Here is a 17,675-nt window from a genome sequence, read left to right as displayed (position 1 = left end):
CCTTTACTACTTTAAGTGTCTCATTCCGTAATCTAATTCCCTCAGCATCACCCGACTTAATTTGACTACATTCCATTATCCTCGTTTTGCTTTTGTTGATGTTCATCTTATATCCTCCTTTCAAGACACTATCCATTCCGTTCAACTGCTCTTCCAAGTCCTTTGCTGTCTCTGACAGAATTACAATGTCATCGGCGAACCTCAAAGTTTTTACTTCTTCTCCATGGATTTTAATACCTACTCCGAATTTTTCTTTTGTTTCCTTTACTGCTTGCTCAATATACAGATTGAATAACATCGGGGAGAGGCTACAACCCTGTCTCACTCCCTTCCCAACCACTGCTTCCCTGTCATGCCCCTCGATTCTTATAACTGCCATCTCGTTTCTGTACAAATCGCAAATATCCTTTCGCTCCCTGTATTTGACCCCTGCCACCCTTAGAATTTGAAAGAGAGTATTCGAGTCAACATTGTCAAAAGCTTTCTCTGAGTCCACAACTGCTAGAAACGTAGGTCTGCCTTTCCTTAATCTATTCTAAGACAAGTAGTAGGGTCAGTATTGCCTCATGTGCTCAAACATTTCTACGGAATCCAGACTGATCTTCCCGAGGTCGGATTCTATCAGTTTTTCCATTCGTCTGTGAAGAATTCGCGTTAGTATTTTGCAGCCGTGTCGTATGAAACTGATAGTTCGGTTATTTTCACATCTGTCAACACCTGCTTTCTTTGGGATTGGAATTATTATATTCTCCTTGAAGTCTGAGGATATTTCGCATGTCTCATACATCTTGCTCACCACATGGTAGAATTTTGTCAGGGGTGGCTCTCCCAAGGCCGTCAGTAGTTCTAATGGAATGTTGTCTACTCCCGGGGCCTTGTTTCGGTGTAGGTCATTCAGTCCTCTGTCAAACTCTTCACGCAGTATCATATCTCCCATTTCATCTTCATCTACATCCTTATCAGAAAAATAAAGGAAACAAGAGTTACCCGTATTTCCGTAGACCATTCACTGACTTTGCAGACACACCTTGCATTATTTACAGAAAAAAGTCAGTTGTATAAGGAACACGTACAGAGAACGTCACACTCACCAGTGGGTCAGAGCCGGTCGCCAGCTGCCCACCACCTGGCAATACCTGCAACAGAAAAGGAGACGCCATGGATTGCAGAAACTAGCTGCACGGAGTGCATGCATGTATGGATGCATGTTGTGTGTGTGTGTGTGTGTGTGTGTGTGTGTGTGTGTGTGTGTGTGTGTGTAAAACAGTTTATTTGTCGTCAGTTACGTAATGACCAGTTGGAGGACATTTCGCTTCAACGACAGTTATAAGGTGGAGAGTGACGATAAGGTCAAAACACTGTACGGCAAGTCAAACTGCAAAGATTTTCCAAATCTAGAGGGTGAGCATTGATAAAACTGGCAGAATGCTGATGGAAATCGATGAAGAAAGTCCGTATGAGATGTGTCTGGATGGACAGCGTGCGTGCAACGACAACAAATCATCCTGGAACACAGTACAGAGCTGCATCGCATCCACGCCAAAACAGATGTTCACAGTGCCCACCATGGGATTGTACCTGATTAGGATAGTAGCGGTTGTCATGCAGGTTACACATAATCGTATTTTGACTTACACCATGTTGGCGAGATACTTGCCTGGAGCTTTTACTATGGTTCGTCTCACTGTCTTGTAGAATCTACACTACGGGTCATTAAAATTACTACACCTCGAAGATGACGTGCTACAGACGCGAAATTTAACCGACAGGAAGAAGATGCTGTGTTATGCAAATGATTAGCTTTTCAGAGCATTCACACAAGGTTGGCGCCAGTGGCGACACCTACAACGTGCTGACATGAAGAAAGTTTCAAACCGATTTCTCATACACAAACAGCAGTTGACCGGCGTTGCCTGGTCAAACGTTGTTGTGATGCCTCGTGTACGGAGGAGAAATGCGTACCATCACGTTTCCGACTTTGTTAAAGGTCGGATTGTAGCCTATCGCGATTGCGGTTTATCGTATTGCAACATTGCTGCTCCCAGTGGTCGAGATCCAATGACTGTTAGCAGAATATGGAATCGGTTGGTTTAGGAGGGTAATACGAAACGCCGTGCTGTATCCCAACGGCCTCCTATCACTAGCAGTCGAGATGACAGGCATCTTATTCGCACGACTGTAACGGATCGTGCAGCCACGCCTCGATCCCTGAGTCAACAGATGGGGACGTTTGCAAGACAACAACCATCTGCACGAACAGTTCGACGACGTTTTCAGCAGCATGGACTATCAGCTCGGAGACCGTGGCTGCGGTTATCCTTGACGCTGCATCACAGACAGGAGCGCCTACGATGGTGTACTCGACGACGAACCTAGATGCATGAATGGCAGAACGTCATTTTTTCGGATGAATCCAGCATCACGATGGTCGCATCCGTGTTTGGCGACATCGTCGTGAACGCACATTGCAAGTGTGTATTCGGCATCGCCATACTGGCGTATCACCCGGCATGATGGTATGGGGTGCTATTGGTTACACGTCTCGGTCACCTCTTGTCCGCATTGACGGCAGTTTGAAGAGCGGACGTTACATTTCATATGTGTTACGACCTGTGGCTCTACCCTTCATTCGATCCCTCCGAAACCCTACATTTCAGCAGGATAATGCGCGACCGCATGTTGCAGGTCCTGTAGGGCCTTTCTGGATGCAGAAAATGTTCAACTGATGCCCTGGCCAGCACATTCTCCAGATCTCTCACCAACTGAAAACGTCTGGTCAATCGTGGCCGAGCAACTGGCTCGTCACAATACGCCAGTCACTACTCTTGATCAACTGTGGTATCGTGTTGAAGGTGCTTAGGCAGCTGTACCTGTACACGCCATCCGAGCTCTGTTTGACCCAATGCTTAGGCGTATCAAGGCCGTTATTACAGCCCGAGGTGGTTGTTCTGGATACTGATTTCTGAGGATCTATACACCCAAATTGCGTGAAAATGTAATCACATGTCAGTTCTAGTATAATATATTTGTCCAATGAATACCCGTTTATCATCTGCATTTCTTCTTGGTGTAGCAATTTTAGTGGCCAGTAGTGTAGGCCTCCAAATCTGGTGTGAGCACAGTCCGGCACAACCCTCGACATTCGTCTGTCTAAATAGGTCCATGATCACGCATACGCCCGAAAGGGGTTGAAATTGTGTGCTGTGGTTAGTGTGTGTGATGGAACTTTATTTGATATAGCCGTGCTGTCCCTCGACCATTTCCATCTGCTCGCTCGTGCAAAAACACCACCTCCGCTTGTTCCCGACATGAACACTGGACCATTCTGCTGCTTACAGCAGCCTCCAATACACAAGGAACACGTGACAGTTCCGCACTGTCGCCTGATAAACAAAGTAAGAGCCTACGGAATATCAGACCAGCTGTGTGGCTGGATTGAAGAGTTTTTAGCAAACAGAACACAGCATGTTGTTCTCAATGGAGAGACGTCTACAGACGTTAAAGTAACCTCTGGCGCGCCACAGCGGAGTGTTATGCGACCATTGCCTTTCACAATATATATAAATGACCTAGCAGATAGTGTCGGAAGTTCCATGCGGCTTTTAGCGGATTATGCTGTAGTATATAGAGACGTTGCAGCATTAGAAAATTGCAGTGAAATGCGGGAAGATCTGCAGCGGATAGGCGCTTGGATCAGGGAGTGGCAACTGACCCTTAACGTAGACAAATATAATGTATTGCAAATACATAGAAAGAAGGATCATTTATTGTATGATTATATGATATCAAAACAAACACTGGTAGCAGTTACTTCTGTAAAATATCTGGGAGTATGTGTACGGAACTATTTGAAGCAGAATGATCATATAAAATCAATTGTTGATAAGGCGGGTACCAGGTTGAGATTCATTGGGAGAGTCCTTAGAAAATGTAGTCCGTCAACAAAGGAGGTGACTTATAAAACACTCGTTCGACTTATACTTGAGTATTGCTCATCAGTGTGGGATCCATACCAGATCGGGTTGACGGAGGAGATAGAGAAGATCCAAAGAAGAGCGGCGCGTTTCGTCACAGGGTTATTTCGTAACCGTGATAGCGTTACGGAGATGTTTAATAAACTCAAGTGGCAGATTCTGCAAGAGAGGCGCTCTGCATCGAGGTGTAGCTTGCTGTCCAGGTTTCGAGAGGGTGCGTTTCTGGATGAGGTATCGAATATATTGCTTCCCCCTCCCGACGAGATCACGAATGTAAAATTAGAGTCCAGCGAGCACAGAGGCTTTTCGGCAGTCATAATTCCCGCGAACCATAGGCGACTGGTACGGGAAAGGGAGGCAATGACAGTGGCACGTAAAGTGCCCTCCGCCACACACCGTTGCGTGGCTTGCGGAGTATAAATGTAGATGTAGACATGTCATCAGTTGTTGTTGTTGTGATCTTCAGTCCTTAGACTGGTTTGATGCAGTTCTCCATGCTACTCTATCCTGTGCAAGCTTCTTCATCTCCCAGTACCTACTGCAACCTACATCCTTCTGAATCTGTATAGTGTATTCACCTCTTGGCCTCCCTCTACGATTTTTACCTTCCACGCTGCCCTCCAATACTAAATTGGTGATCCCTTGATGCCTCAGGACATGTCTTACCAACCGATCCCTTCTTCTAGTCAAGTTGTGTCTCAAACTTCTCTTCTCCCCAATCCTATTCAATACCTCCTCATTAGTTATGTGATCTACTCATCTAATCTCAGCATTCTTCTGTAGCACCACACTTCAAAAGCTTCTATTCTCTTCTCGTCCAAACTAGTTATCATCCATGTTTCACTTCCATACATGGCTATGTTCCATACAAATACTTTCAGAAACGTCTTCCTGACACTTAAATCTATACTCGATGATAACAAATTTCTCTTCTTCAGAAACGCTTTCCTTGCCATCAGAAGAACTGTCATTAGTCAGCGCCATCTACCTTGACAACGATACACTTCTGGACACATGTTCACAGGACCCTGTTTGCTCTAATTCCAGTCAGGAATCTGTGGCTGCAGTTTGTTGGTTTTATTACTGTTCACCCTGTGTATCTACTTCTACACACACACACTCTGCAAGCCACCACATGATGGATGGCGGAGGGTAGCCTGAAACACTGTTGGTAGTCTCGAATTTCACTCGCAAACAGAGCGAGGACAAAACGACTGTCTATATGCCTCCATACTATCATGTGTTCTTTCATCTTGACTTCGCGGTCCTCACACAAGATGCACTTTGGCGGCAGTAGAATCGGTCTGCAGCCAGCCGCAATAAGCCTGCTCTCTATATTTTTTTGAATACTGTTTCACGAAAAGAACATCTTCTTCCCTCCAGAGATTCCCATTTCGCTTCAAAGAGCCTTTGCATAATACTCGCATGTTGATCGAACCTACCAATAACGAATCTAGCAGCCTTCCTTTAATCCCAGCTAGTGTCTGTCGCAAACACTCGAGCAGGACTCAAGAATGGGTTGCACCAGTGTCCTTCACATGGTCTGCTCTACAGTGTGAGCTGTACGTTCCTAAAAGTCTCTCAAAGGAAACGAAGTCGACCATTCGCCTTCTCTATTACCAATTTTAGCTGCTCGTCCTATTTCATACCACTTTCTGACGTTCCTCACAAGCGACTATTAATCAAATTGCGTGCAGTCGTAGTGATAGACGGCAAATCATCGAGTAGAACAGATGTGATATCCGGCGTTCCGCAAGGTAGTGTCATAGTGTTCCTGATTTACATAAATGATCTAGGTGATAATCTGAGTAGCCCCCTTAGATTGTTTGCAGATGGCGCTGTAATTTACTGTTTAGTAAAATCATCAGACGGTCAATTCCAATTACAAAATGATCTACAGAGAATTTTTGTATGGTGCGAAAAGTGGCAACTGGCAGTAAACAAAGAAAACTGCGAGGTCATACTGTAAAGACATTGCTTTCCCCGAAAGTCGATTTTTTTTTCTTTTGTGCATTACCTTGTCATAGTACGTATGTATCATTTATTTCAACTATTCTTTATTTGTTGATACGTCACATTGTTTCTTCATTCATTTTGCTACTGTTTTATATTTTATATTGTACGAATATGAATGTTCTGGTTCGACATGCTTTGTAAATCTTTGGCTAGGCTCGGAGAAGTATTCTGTCAGAGAGAGAGCGAACGACTATCGATAGAGAACGTGCGGGTTGTTGTGGTATCGCGGGTGAAAAACGTCGCAAATTTTGGCGTGAAAGACGGTGACACGCGGAGGAACAATTAATTGCGTCCGCTGTTTTAATAGGAGATTGTGCTTCATTAAGTGAACAGTAAAACCTGAAAAGTATATCGAGCGCTTGCGGTGACGATTTTACAAACTGTGTGAACTTGTGACAATTAGCCATGAATCAGAAACCATTGTCGTGTGGAGACACTAACTGTTAGAATTGCCGTGAAAGTGGACCAAACGAAAATATTAAGTAAAAGAACAGTGCTGTGATTTCATCAAGAAACATTTATTATATCGTCCAAACTGTCGTAAAGACGACAACGTGATTGAACTGATGTTTAACTGACTGTTATAGTGAAAAACACTTTGGACTGTTTTCCTGTGGCAACACGGTGAAAGAACTGTACAAAGTATTGGCATTAACCGGATATATATCTTAAATGCTAAAGACGTTGCATAGTTCCGACCTACCCGCACCGCGTGATTAATAAACTTTTAATAATAAAACGTCGCGCGCGTAACGACAACGCGCATACTGGAACTATTATTATCGCGCCAGTGCTGTCAGCTGATTCGACTACAACGGAGACGTGGACCACCGCCGTAACGGGAATATTAACGAAACAGGATGATCCATCATTATCTTCACCACGAACCAGGATTAACTTCACACATCGTCCGCGCGGACCACCGCTGACGTCATCGCACTGCCTGCAGCAACAGTTAAGACATTAAAAGATAATTATTACGCTCTCTCTCATTTCAGAATTAAAGACAATTGCAGTTAAATTATCTATTTTAAAAATACTGTCACAATATGAAGGTTCAATTTTTTTAGTTTCAATAAATATTGTTTCCATTATTTAGTTTTGTTGACAGTGTTTAAAAACTTCCAAATAAAAGTTCAATTAATAATTTTCTTTCAAAATTCTTCTCACACAGTTTGCTGCTCATCATAATTTTATTTTAATGTTTGTTTGTAACTTCTTTTGGAGGGAGTACATATTTTATTTTTTGTGTAGTAAAATTAGCTACCATAAAATTACGTATATTACCAGCTGATGCTGTCCGCCATTACTGCTTGACAACTGCACCTATTTTCTCATTGGCTGTCAGATTCAAAACAAAATTACGTATTTCGTGGGCATCTAGCAGATGCGCGATGTCTATGTAGGCCCCTACAATAATTTGTTTTTACTTTTGCAGGTTTACTGGAATTATATTGACTTTAATTGTTCATTTGGCACCCCCTTAAAGTGATTTATCGCTTCCATATAATAATTGTACTGAATTAACTAATATATATTTTTTTCTTTTTCGCCCACGACTAACAAGGGTAGTCAGATTCCTTGTATAGGTCATCTTTTTTAATTAAAGGTTTTTTTTAGAAGTAAAGAACCAGTTTCTTTACAATCCATATGGGTACTAAAAGAAATCCGATAAATTTTGGGTATACGATAAAGCGCACAAATCTAAGGGCTGTCAGTTCGACTAAATACCTAGGAATTACAATTACGAGCAACTTAAATTGGAAAGACCTCACAGATAATGTTGTGGGGAAGACGAAAGAAAGACTGCGCTTTGTTGGCGGAACAGTTAGAAGATGCGACAAACCCACTAGAGAGACAGCCTACATTACACTTGTGCGTCCTCTGCTGCAATATTTCTGCGCGGTGTGGGATCCATACCAGGCAGGATTGACGGAGGACATCCTAAAAGTGCAAAGAAGGGCAGCTCGTTTCGTGTTATCGCGCAATAGGGGTGAGAGTGTCACTGATATGATACGAGAGTTGGGGTGGCAGTCACTGAAGCAAAGGCGGTTTTCTTTACGGCGATATCTATTTACGAAATTTCAATCACCAACTTTCTCTTCCGAATGCGAAAATATTTTGTTGACACCCACCTACGTAGGGAGAAATGATAATAATAATAAAATAAGAGAAATCAGAGCTCGAACGGAAAGATTTAGATGTTCCTTTTTCCCATGCGCCATTCGAGAGTGGAGTGGTAGGGAAGTAATATGAAAATGGTTCGATGAACCCTCTGCCAGGCACTTAAGTGTGAATTGCAGAGTACCTATGTAGATGTAGAATAGACCACTATACTTAATAGACGTAAATGTGTCAAGCAGCACAGCAATAATACTATATTCGAACATTACAGGATTGTTTTTCCTATTCATCTCCATTAATTACTTTTTTCTACAGCTAGTGCCTGCTGCCATTCACTTCACCATACAGAAATTCTGTCTAAGATGTCCTCTATCATCTACAGTCAGTCAATGACGACACTTTCCGGTAAACTATATCATCTGCAAACAGCCGCATATTGCTCCTGACCACATCGGTCATATTGCTCCTCACCACATCGGTCATATTTTTTCTGTAAATAGAGAACAAAAGTACAGTTATCACACTATTCTGTGAATCTCCTGACGATACCCTTGTCTCTTATAAACCATCGCAGTCCAGGACAGAGCACTCGGTTCTAGTGCCTAAAAGAAGTCTTCGAGCCACTCACATTTCTGACAACCCATTCCATATGTTCGTGCTTTCGTTAACACTCTGCAGGGGGTCGCGATGTCCTCTTACATATGCTCGCAGTTCTTCGTCTTTCTGGCACAATATTTCGTCACTACAGCTCACCGCCATGGTTAGACTCTCCTTGGCAGGCAGAAGCAAGATGGAGCTGCTCCTCCCATCATACAGTTACGTCCGACACGAAATCAGCCCCCCTCTGTTGAGCGGTACGTCCTTATTTTACAGTCCCGCTCTCACCCGATATTCCAGTCAAGGCTTCAGTTGCTGTCTCAAAGTGTGGCGAGTGTCTTCCGTAGTTGTCAGTGCTATTGGAATATTATGTGAATGGAGGAGTGCGTATAGTTTCTAAGCTTCCATTGTAGTTCTCAAATCGGATTAGCTTCAAAAGTTCAGAACACATCGTGAACTGAGAAACATCTCATATACATGGTTTAGGACCATGAATTCAGACAGTAACGCGATCTGACTGCAATATTTAGAAAATATGACCTACAACAGTAGAGACCAACTTTCTTCAACGTGTTTATAAAGGGTGTCGTAAACAATTATTGATTTGTGTGAACCTGAGTAAGCCGGCCGCTGTGACCGAGCGGTTCTAGACGCTTGAGTCCGGAACTGCACTGCTGCTACGGTCGCAGGTTCGGATCCTGCCTCGGGCATGGATGTGTGTGATGTCCTTAGTTTAGCTAGGTTTAAGTAGTTCTAAGTCTAGAGGACTCATGACCTAAGATGTTAAGTCCGATAGTGCTTAGAGCCATTTGAACCATTTTTGAACCTGAGTAGCAGTAACACATTTGAATATTCACAGGACGGAAAAAAAAAACGGAAACATCAAAAATACCACACATTACCATGGGCCATGCACTGAGGAAAATCGTTGGTATTCAAAACAGCATGCAGTAGTCCCCAAACTGATAAATACAGATCCTGCATGGTTTTCATGGGGATCTTAAACCACTCTTTGTGCAAAATAGCCTCAAGATCAGGTAATGACGATAGAGCTGGTTAGCACCTTCTCTCCAAACTAGACCACAAGTGCTCAATAACACCGATATCTGGTGAGTGTGGTGGCCGCAGGAACTGTGAGAGTTCATTCTCGTGCTCACAGAACCAGCCCTGGGTGATGCGAGGTGCGTGAACAGGGGTGCTGCCATCTCTGAACACGGCATCACCACTGGCAAACAAACATCGTACAACCAGATGCACCATATCAGCCAAAATGGTCACATACACTATGTGATCAAATGTATCCGGACACCTGATTGAAAATGACTAACAAGCTCGTAGCGCCCTCCATTGGTAGTGTTGGAATTCAGTATGGTGTTCGCCCATCCTTACCCTGATGACAGCTTCCACTCTCGCAGGCACACATTCTGTCAGTTGCTGGAAGGTACCTAGGGGAATGGCAGCCCATTCCTCACGGAGTGCCTCACTGAGGAGAGGTATCGATGTCGGTAGGTGAGGCCTGGCATGGCGTTCCAAACATCCCAAAGGTGTTCTATAGGATTCAGGTCAGGACTCTGTGCAGGCCAGTCCATTACAGGGATGTTACTGTCGCGTAACCACTCTGCCACAGGCCGTGCATTATGAACTGGTGCAGGATTGTGTTGAAAGATGCAATCGCCATCCTCGAATTGCTCTTCAACAGTGGGAAGCAAAGAAGTGCTTAAAACATCAGTGTAGACCTGTGCTGTGATAGTGCCGTGAAGAACAACAAGGGGTGCAAGTCCCCTCCATGACAAACACGACCACACCACAATACCACCGTTTCTGAATTTTACTATTGGTACTACACTCGCTGCCAGATGACGTTCACTGGGATTCGCCATACCCACACCCTGCCATCGGATCGCCACAACGTTTACCGTGATCCGTCACTCCACAAAACGTTTTCCCCCTGTTCAATCGTCCAATGTTAGTGCTCCTTACACAAAGGGAGGCGTCGTTTGGCATTTACCAGCATGATGTGTGGCCTATGAGCAGCTGCTCGACCATGAAATCCAAGTTTTTTTTCACCTCCTGCCTAACTGTCATAGTAGTTGCAGTGGATTCTGACGCAGTTTGGAGTTCCTGTTGGATGTTCTGCATAGATGTCTGCCTATTAGGACCCTCTTCAACTGAAGGCGGTCTCTGTCAGTCAACAGACGAGGTCAACCTGTACGGTTTTGTGCTGTAAGTGTCCCTTGACGTTTCCACTTCACTATCTCATCGGAAACAGTGGACCTAGGGCTGATTTGTCGAAACCTAGGTAAAGAATTTCTTTATCCATTGCAACTGGTTGGCTGTTTATAACTTTATTGCTAATTATTAAATTTATTTCTACACTGACTTACAGAATAATGATATATTTTACCCAAGATTCTTCTTTGGTAAAGAAAGTTTGTAAACTCCCTTGCTTTGTAAACTCTTTGGAATAATGTGAGTACCGCAGAAAGTAGTGGTGGGCATGCCTCTGAGGGGAGTAGATGTTTTGCAAGTTTATCACCAACAATGTAATAATTTTTTTAATGTGGAAAATGTAAAAATAGTGTGATGTTGAAAGATGTGACAAAGAATAAAATTCAAGAATAATACAGGAAAATCTTCATCAGTTACTTTGTCATTAAGAACCCACAAAATCGAAATTTCAGCTGCAAGAACATATCCCTAGAAGTAAAAAGTTACTCTTTTGTATATCTTACGCCTCTCGACGCTTTCAAAATTTGTGAAAAGAAGGAGAATTTTTATAGTGATGTGGGGGGGGAGGGGGGGGGGGTAAGATCACAAGTTCCTCGTCAGTTTGCAGTTCCCTACGAAAAATCACTCCCTGGACCATATTCAGACACTGGTGAGGAGTAACAGACCCTGGGACATTCCCAAGGCGACCATCATTGTGTCATGCAGTTAAACATCTTGAAGTAACATCGGTGGAACATTACGTACGAAATCAGCATACATTGCACCATTTAGAATGCCATCGATAGAATGGGGGCCAATTATCCTTCTTCCGATAATGCCGCACCATACATTAACCCGCCAAGGTCGCTGATGTTCCACTTGTCGCAGCCATCGTGGATTTTCCGTTGCCCAATAGTGCATATTATGCCGGTTTACGTTACCGCTGTTGGTGAATGACGCTTCGTTGCTAAACAGAACGCGTGCAAAAAAATCTGTCATCGTCCCGTAATTTCTCTTGTGCCTAGTGGCAGAACTGCACACGACGTTCAAAGTCACCGCCATGCAATTCCTGGTGCATAGAAATATGGTACGGGCGCAATCGTTGTTGATATAGCATTCTCAACTCCGAAGTTTTGAGATTCCCGCTTCTCGCGAATTTTGTCTGCTACTGATGTGCGGATTAGCCGTGACAGCAGCTAAAACACCTGCTCGGGCGTCGTCATTTGTTGCAGGTCGTGGTTGACGTTTCACATGTGGCTGAACACTTCTTGTTTCCTTAAATATCGTAACTGTCCGGCGAACGGTCCGGACACTTGGATGATGTCCAGGATACCGAGCATCATACATAGCACACACCCGTTGGGCATTTTTATCACAATAGCCATACATCAACACGATATCGACCATTTCCGCAATTGGTAAACGGTCCATTTTAACACGGGGAATGTATCACGAAGCAAATACCGGGCACATTGGCGGAATGTTACGTGATACCACGTACTTATACGTTTGTGACTATTACAGCGCCATCGGTCACAAAGCGAAAAAAGTGGTCCAACTAAAACATTCACATTTCTTTACGTACTACACGAATATGTAATAAAAATGGGGGTTCCTATTCAAAAAACGCGGTTGATATCCGTTTGACCTATGGCAGCGCCATCTGCCGGGCCAACCATAGCGCCATCTGGTTTCCCCCTTCAAGCTAGACGAGTTTCGTTCTTTGTAGTTTTTTCGTTTGATGCTTATTTCGTGAGATATTTGGCCCCGTCACGATCAATGGACCACCCTTTATATGATGTTCTTTATATTGTTTAAAAAAGCATTAACAACTTTTTACCAATAAAAGTGCAATAATGAGAAGTCTTTGCTGTTAGATTTAGAAGCATCCGACTCATCTTACATTTCAAGGTGATGGCCGACTCTGTACTGTTAATGAAATAAACAAATAATAAATCCCCCCCACCGGCACCACCCAGCCACAGCAAGGGTGGTCTGGCACGGCGGCCGTTGCTGGGAATTCCGATGCTCGAAGAAGACAAGCAACCACTTGTTCGCATACATGGGGAGGGAACAGCTCATGTATTAGTAGGGTGATCCCTATGTTATCAGCCGGCCGGTGTGGCCGAGCGGTTCTAGGCGCTTCAGTCTGGAACCGCGTAACCGCTACGGTCGCAGTTTCGAATCCTACCTCGGGCATGGATGTGTGTGATGTCCTTAGGTTAGTTGGGTTTACGTAGTTCTAAGTTCTAGGGGACTGATTACCTCAGATGTTAGGACTCATAGTGCTCAGAGCCATTTGAACCTACACTCCTGGAAATTGAAATAAGAACACCGTGAATTCATTGTCCCAGGAAGGGGAAACTTTATTGACACATTCCTGGGGTCAGATACATCACATGATCACACTGACAGAACCACAGACACATAGACACAGGCAACAGAGCATGCACAATGTCGGCACTAGTACAGTGTATATCCACCTTTCGCAGCAATGCAGGCTGCTATTCTCCCATGGAGACGATCGTAGAGATGCTGGATGTAGTCCTGTGGAACGGCTTGCCATGCCATTTCCACCTGGCGCCTCAGTTGGACCAGCGTTCGTGCTGGACGTGCAGACCGCGTGAGACGAAGCTTCATCCAGTCCCAAACATGCTCAATGGGGGACAGATCCGGAGATCTTGCTGGCCAGGGTAGTTGACTTACACCTTCTAGAGCACGTTGGGTGGCACGGGATACATGCGGACGTGCATTGTCCTGTTGGAACAGCAAGTTCCCTTGCCGGTCTAGGAATGGTAGAACGATGGGTTCGATGACGGTTTGGATGTACCGTGCACTATTCAGTGTCCCCTCGACGATCACCAGTGGTGTACGGCCAGTGTAGGAGATCGCTCCCCACACCATGATGCCGGGTGTTGGCCCTGTGTGCCTCGGTCGTATGCAGTCCTGATTGTGGCGCTCACCTGCACGGCGCCAAACACGCATACGACCATCATTGGCACCAAGGCAGAAGCGACTCTCATCGCTGAAGACGACACGTCTCCATTCGTCCCTCCATTCACGCCTGTCGCGACACCACTGGAGGCGGGCTGCACGATGTTGGGGCGTGAGCGGAAGACGGCCTAACGGTGTGCGGGACCGTAGCCCAGCTTCATGGAGACGGTTGCGAATGGTCCTCGCCGATACCCCAGGAGCAACAGTGTCCGTAACTTGCTGGGAAGTGGCGGTGCGGTCCCCTACGGCACTGCGTAGGATCCTACGGTCTTGGCGTGCATCCGTGCGTCGCTGCGGTCCGGTCCCAGGTCGACGGGCACGTGCACCTTCCGCCGACCACTGGCGACAACATCGATGTACTGTGGAGACCTCACGCCCCACGTGTTGAGCAATTTGGCGGTACGTCCACCCGGCCTCCCGCATGCCCACTATACGCCCTCGCTCAAAGTCCGTCAACTGCACGTCCACGCTGTCGCGGCATGCTACCAGTGTTAAAGACTGCGATGGAGCTCCGTATGCCACGGCAAACTGGCTGACACTGACGGCGGCGGTGCACAAATGCTGCGCAGCTAGCGCCATTCGACGGCCAACACCGCGGTTCCTGGTGTATCCGCTGTGCCGTACGTGTGATCATTGCTTGTACAGCCCTCTCGCAGTGTCCGGAGCAAGTATGGTGGGTCTGACACACCGGTGTCAATGTGTTCTTTTTTCCATTTCCAGGAGTGTATGTTAGGGGGCTCAGCCATATGGGTACATAATAGCCCCACCACATGGACTGGCTACACATGCTAGTGACCTAGCACGATGGAAGGGGACTACAGTGGGGAAGGCAGAGGGGAAGGAAGGGGCAAGAGGAATCCACACCATAAGATGCTAGGGAGGAAGTTCTTACTCACATGACTCATACTAAAAACAGGAAATGTTGGAGATCGAAGCTCAGGCAGGCACCTAAACACAAAAAACGATAAAAGATCGTGCAGAAAGAACAAAATTGCAAGCAATACAAGAAACCAGATGGATAGCCAGATCGCGAGGGGGAAGGAGAGGGCAATGGGGAAGGAGCGAGGATTGGGAGGGAGGGCAGGCTGAAGGAAATGCAGCCAGCGAAGGAAGACTTGGCTGCAATAGCTCGGGGTCCCGTGTGCACCATGCACCAACTCGTGAAAGAACTGTGTTCATGTTTGACGAGAGAGTAGATTAGGTGGCAGGATGATTCTGGAAGCCGGTCGCGGGTGGTCGAGCGGTTCTAGGCGCTACAGTCTGGAACCGTGCGACCGCTACGGTCGCAGGGTCGAATCCTGCCTCAGGCATGGATGTGTGTGATGTCCTTAGGTTTGTTAGCTTTAAGTAGTTCTAAGTTCAAGGGGACTGATGACCTCAGAAGTTAAGTCCCATAGTGCTCAGAGCCATTTGAACCATTTTGATGATTCTGGAGCATGCAAGAATCTCTTTGTAGTGCTTGTGATAGAAGAACCACAACAACATCAACATTTTACAAGAATGACTGATGCAGATAGAAGAAATACTCTTTACAAAAATGGTTCAAATGGCTCTGAGCACTATGGGATTTCACATCTGAGGTAATCAGTCCCCTAGAGTTAGAACTACTTAAACCGAACTAACCTAAGGACATCACATCCATGCCCGAGGCACGAATCGAGCCTATGACCGTAGCAGCCGCGTGGTTCTGGACTGAAGCGCCTAGAACTGCTCGACCACAGCGGCCGGTTACTCTCTACAACTGGACTCAAAATTACCAATCTAGATACTATTATGCGTAAAGTCATTAGTGTTAAGACAGACTCCTTGCACAACATATTTATAGCATCAGCTACATTTATTCTCTTTAATACTTGGAAAAGTAAAAAGTATGACGAAATAACATTATACCAATTTCATCTTTGTACACAGACATCCAAAAGCCAAGGAGGGCACATAGCTGATAAAGTGTTTCTGGATATACATTTATTTGAACTTTTTATTTGTATTAACTTGAGGAACCATTAGCAAATTCCTGAAGATCTGATTTTGAACAACCAATATAATATCATCGATAAATACCATGTCATATAAAATTATAGATAAAGTTGTATTACTTGAAGGTAAGTGCCAATTTTCTGAATTCCAAAATGATTACTTTAAAATGCAGTTTCACTTTCGTCTCTCTATTAATTATTCTATGTTACAAAAATACTTTGCCCGATTCCTCGAATTGTGTATATTCTGGTAAATTTATTCTGCAGAGGTGTTAAAAACTGTAGCCATTTCAGTCAATAAACTTTGTTTCTCATCTCACTTCCTTTTGTCCAATACTGGTAAATTTCGTAGCTCTGGCCTCTTCTTGTACAGGCTAATTGGATTCACAATTTCGTCTCGAGACCACTTCCTGGTAGCTTTCTTCATTCCTTTTTTTTTGCCAACACAAGGCTGACATTTACTGACAGTACGTGCCTATCACATCAGTAGTCTCCACCATCCCGACAGTGCCGGTACACGTTTGTAGGGAGACGCTCTGCAGTGTCAATATGGAGCAGTGGGTAGTGTGACGCCCTCTGTCCCGTTTTTGTTGTCGCTGTTGATGTTGAGCCGCTACTGCTACAGCTCGGTCGGTGGAATGGAGACGCGACGCGCAGTGATGGTTGTCCCCGTCGGATAACGTGGAACACCACCTGAAAATCTGCAAAGAAAATTGTTCTTCGCGTAATGTACGAAAGTCCGTCTGCGAGTCCGCACAGTCTCTTCAGCGACGCGAACTGCTGATTTTAATGGTCTGTTACGGTTTTATGATGATTTGCTATGCCCGGTTAGTTAGTTATTGCAGTGTTGAGTGAATCATTCATCACCGGCGTCGTTTGACACCACTGAAGCGAGGAAAAATTCATTTCCGGTTCAGTATCAGTAGTTGTTACGTTGCTAGGCAGAATTGTTCACTACAGCACGACGCAAATCCAGAGATAATCTATAATGCTATCTCGCTTTCGTGCGTCGTGATATTATTTCGACAAAACACTCCTTTCAATGCTCAATGTTCATCAAGTGACTCTTTCTATTAAAATGTCCACAGTTAATTAATTTTGATCATCAACTATCACACAGTTCAACTAATGATGGAGTCAACACGTGAGATTTCCATTACTGACGAACAATTTTATTGTTCCTTCTTAGCAGTTAGTTTATAATCATCACACCACACGCACACCGATGGATCACATCAATTACGATTCTGTTCAGTTGGTTGATCGTGACAATTACAACTTTTACAATCGGCGTATTTGTATTACCTTCGTGTGGTCGTATTAATGTTTCCTACTCCAGGCTAATCAGGTATTGCAGTCTTCGATACTATGTCCATTCTTCGTTGTAACTGTTCACTTTGATGAAGGTCGAGTCCAACAATAATATCTCCAATAATTAAAGTTCATTATCTCGTCGTACACTATCAGAATATCACTTCAGTTCAAGTTCTCAAGTCCGCGCACCTCCATCACACAATATTACTTTTTTTTAAGAAAAGAAACGATCTCGTAGCGTTCCGTTTGTAGTACTATAACAAACGGTGCTCTCTCTCGACTTGATAGCAAGCAAGCTAGCAAGCGACTAACGCTTGAAGATTGAGCATTGTAGACGCACTGAATTTCCTTTTCGCCGCGTTTACAACTCTCTTTCACAATAAATGTTATCTCTGACCGACATATTACTTTGGACTTAACTTTCGTCGTATTGATTTGCAGTTATTGCTAAGATGTTTGATAGCTAACTAAA

The 17,675-nt window shown here is 44.6% G+C and overlaps 1 protein-coding gene across 4 annotated transcripts in view; it reads right to left on the bottom strand.

The window, feature by feature from the left end:
• LOC126426955 (zinc finger protein 436-like) overlaps window positions 1-17,675 on the bottom strand; it is a 273,690-nt gene that overhangs the window by 51,917 nt on the left and 204,098 nt on the right. For 2 of the 4 annotated variants that reach the window (XM_050089068.1, XM_050089070.1), the window contains one exon: window positions 1,092-1,136. The exons of the other annotated variants lie outside the window; for them this stretch is intronic. In XM_050089068.1, coding sequence (XP_049945025.1) covers window positions 1,092-1,136 — 45 coding nt within the window. The remainder of the gene's footprint in view (window positions 1-1,091; window positions 1,137-17,675) is intronic. 4 annotated transcript variants of the gene reach the window in all.

This window comes from Schistocerca serialis, chromosome 11 (assembly GCF_023864345.2).
Source record: "Schistocerca serialis cubense isolate TAMUIC-IGC-003099 chromosome 11, iqSchSeri2.2, whole genome shotgun sequence".
NCBI classification, from domain to species: Eukaryota; Metazoa; Arthropoda; class Insecta; order Orthoptera; family Acrididae; genus Schistocerca; species Schistocerca serialis.
This window is presented reverse-complemented; position numbering and strand designations above follow the sequence as displayed.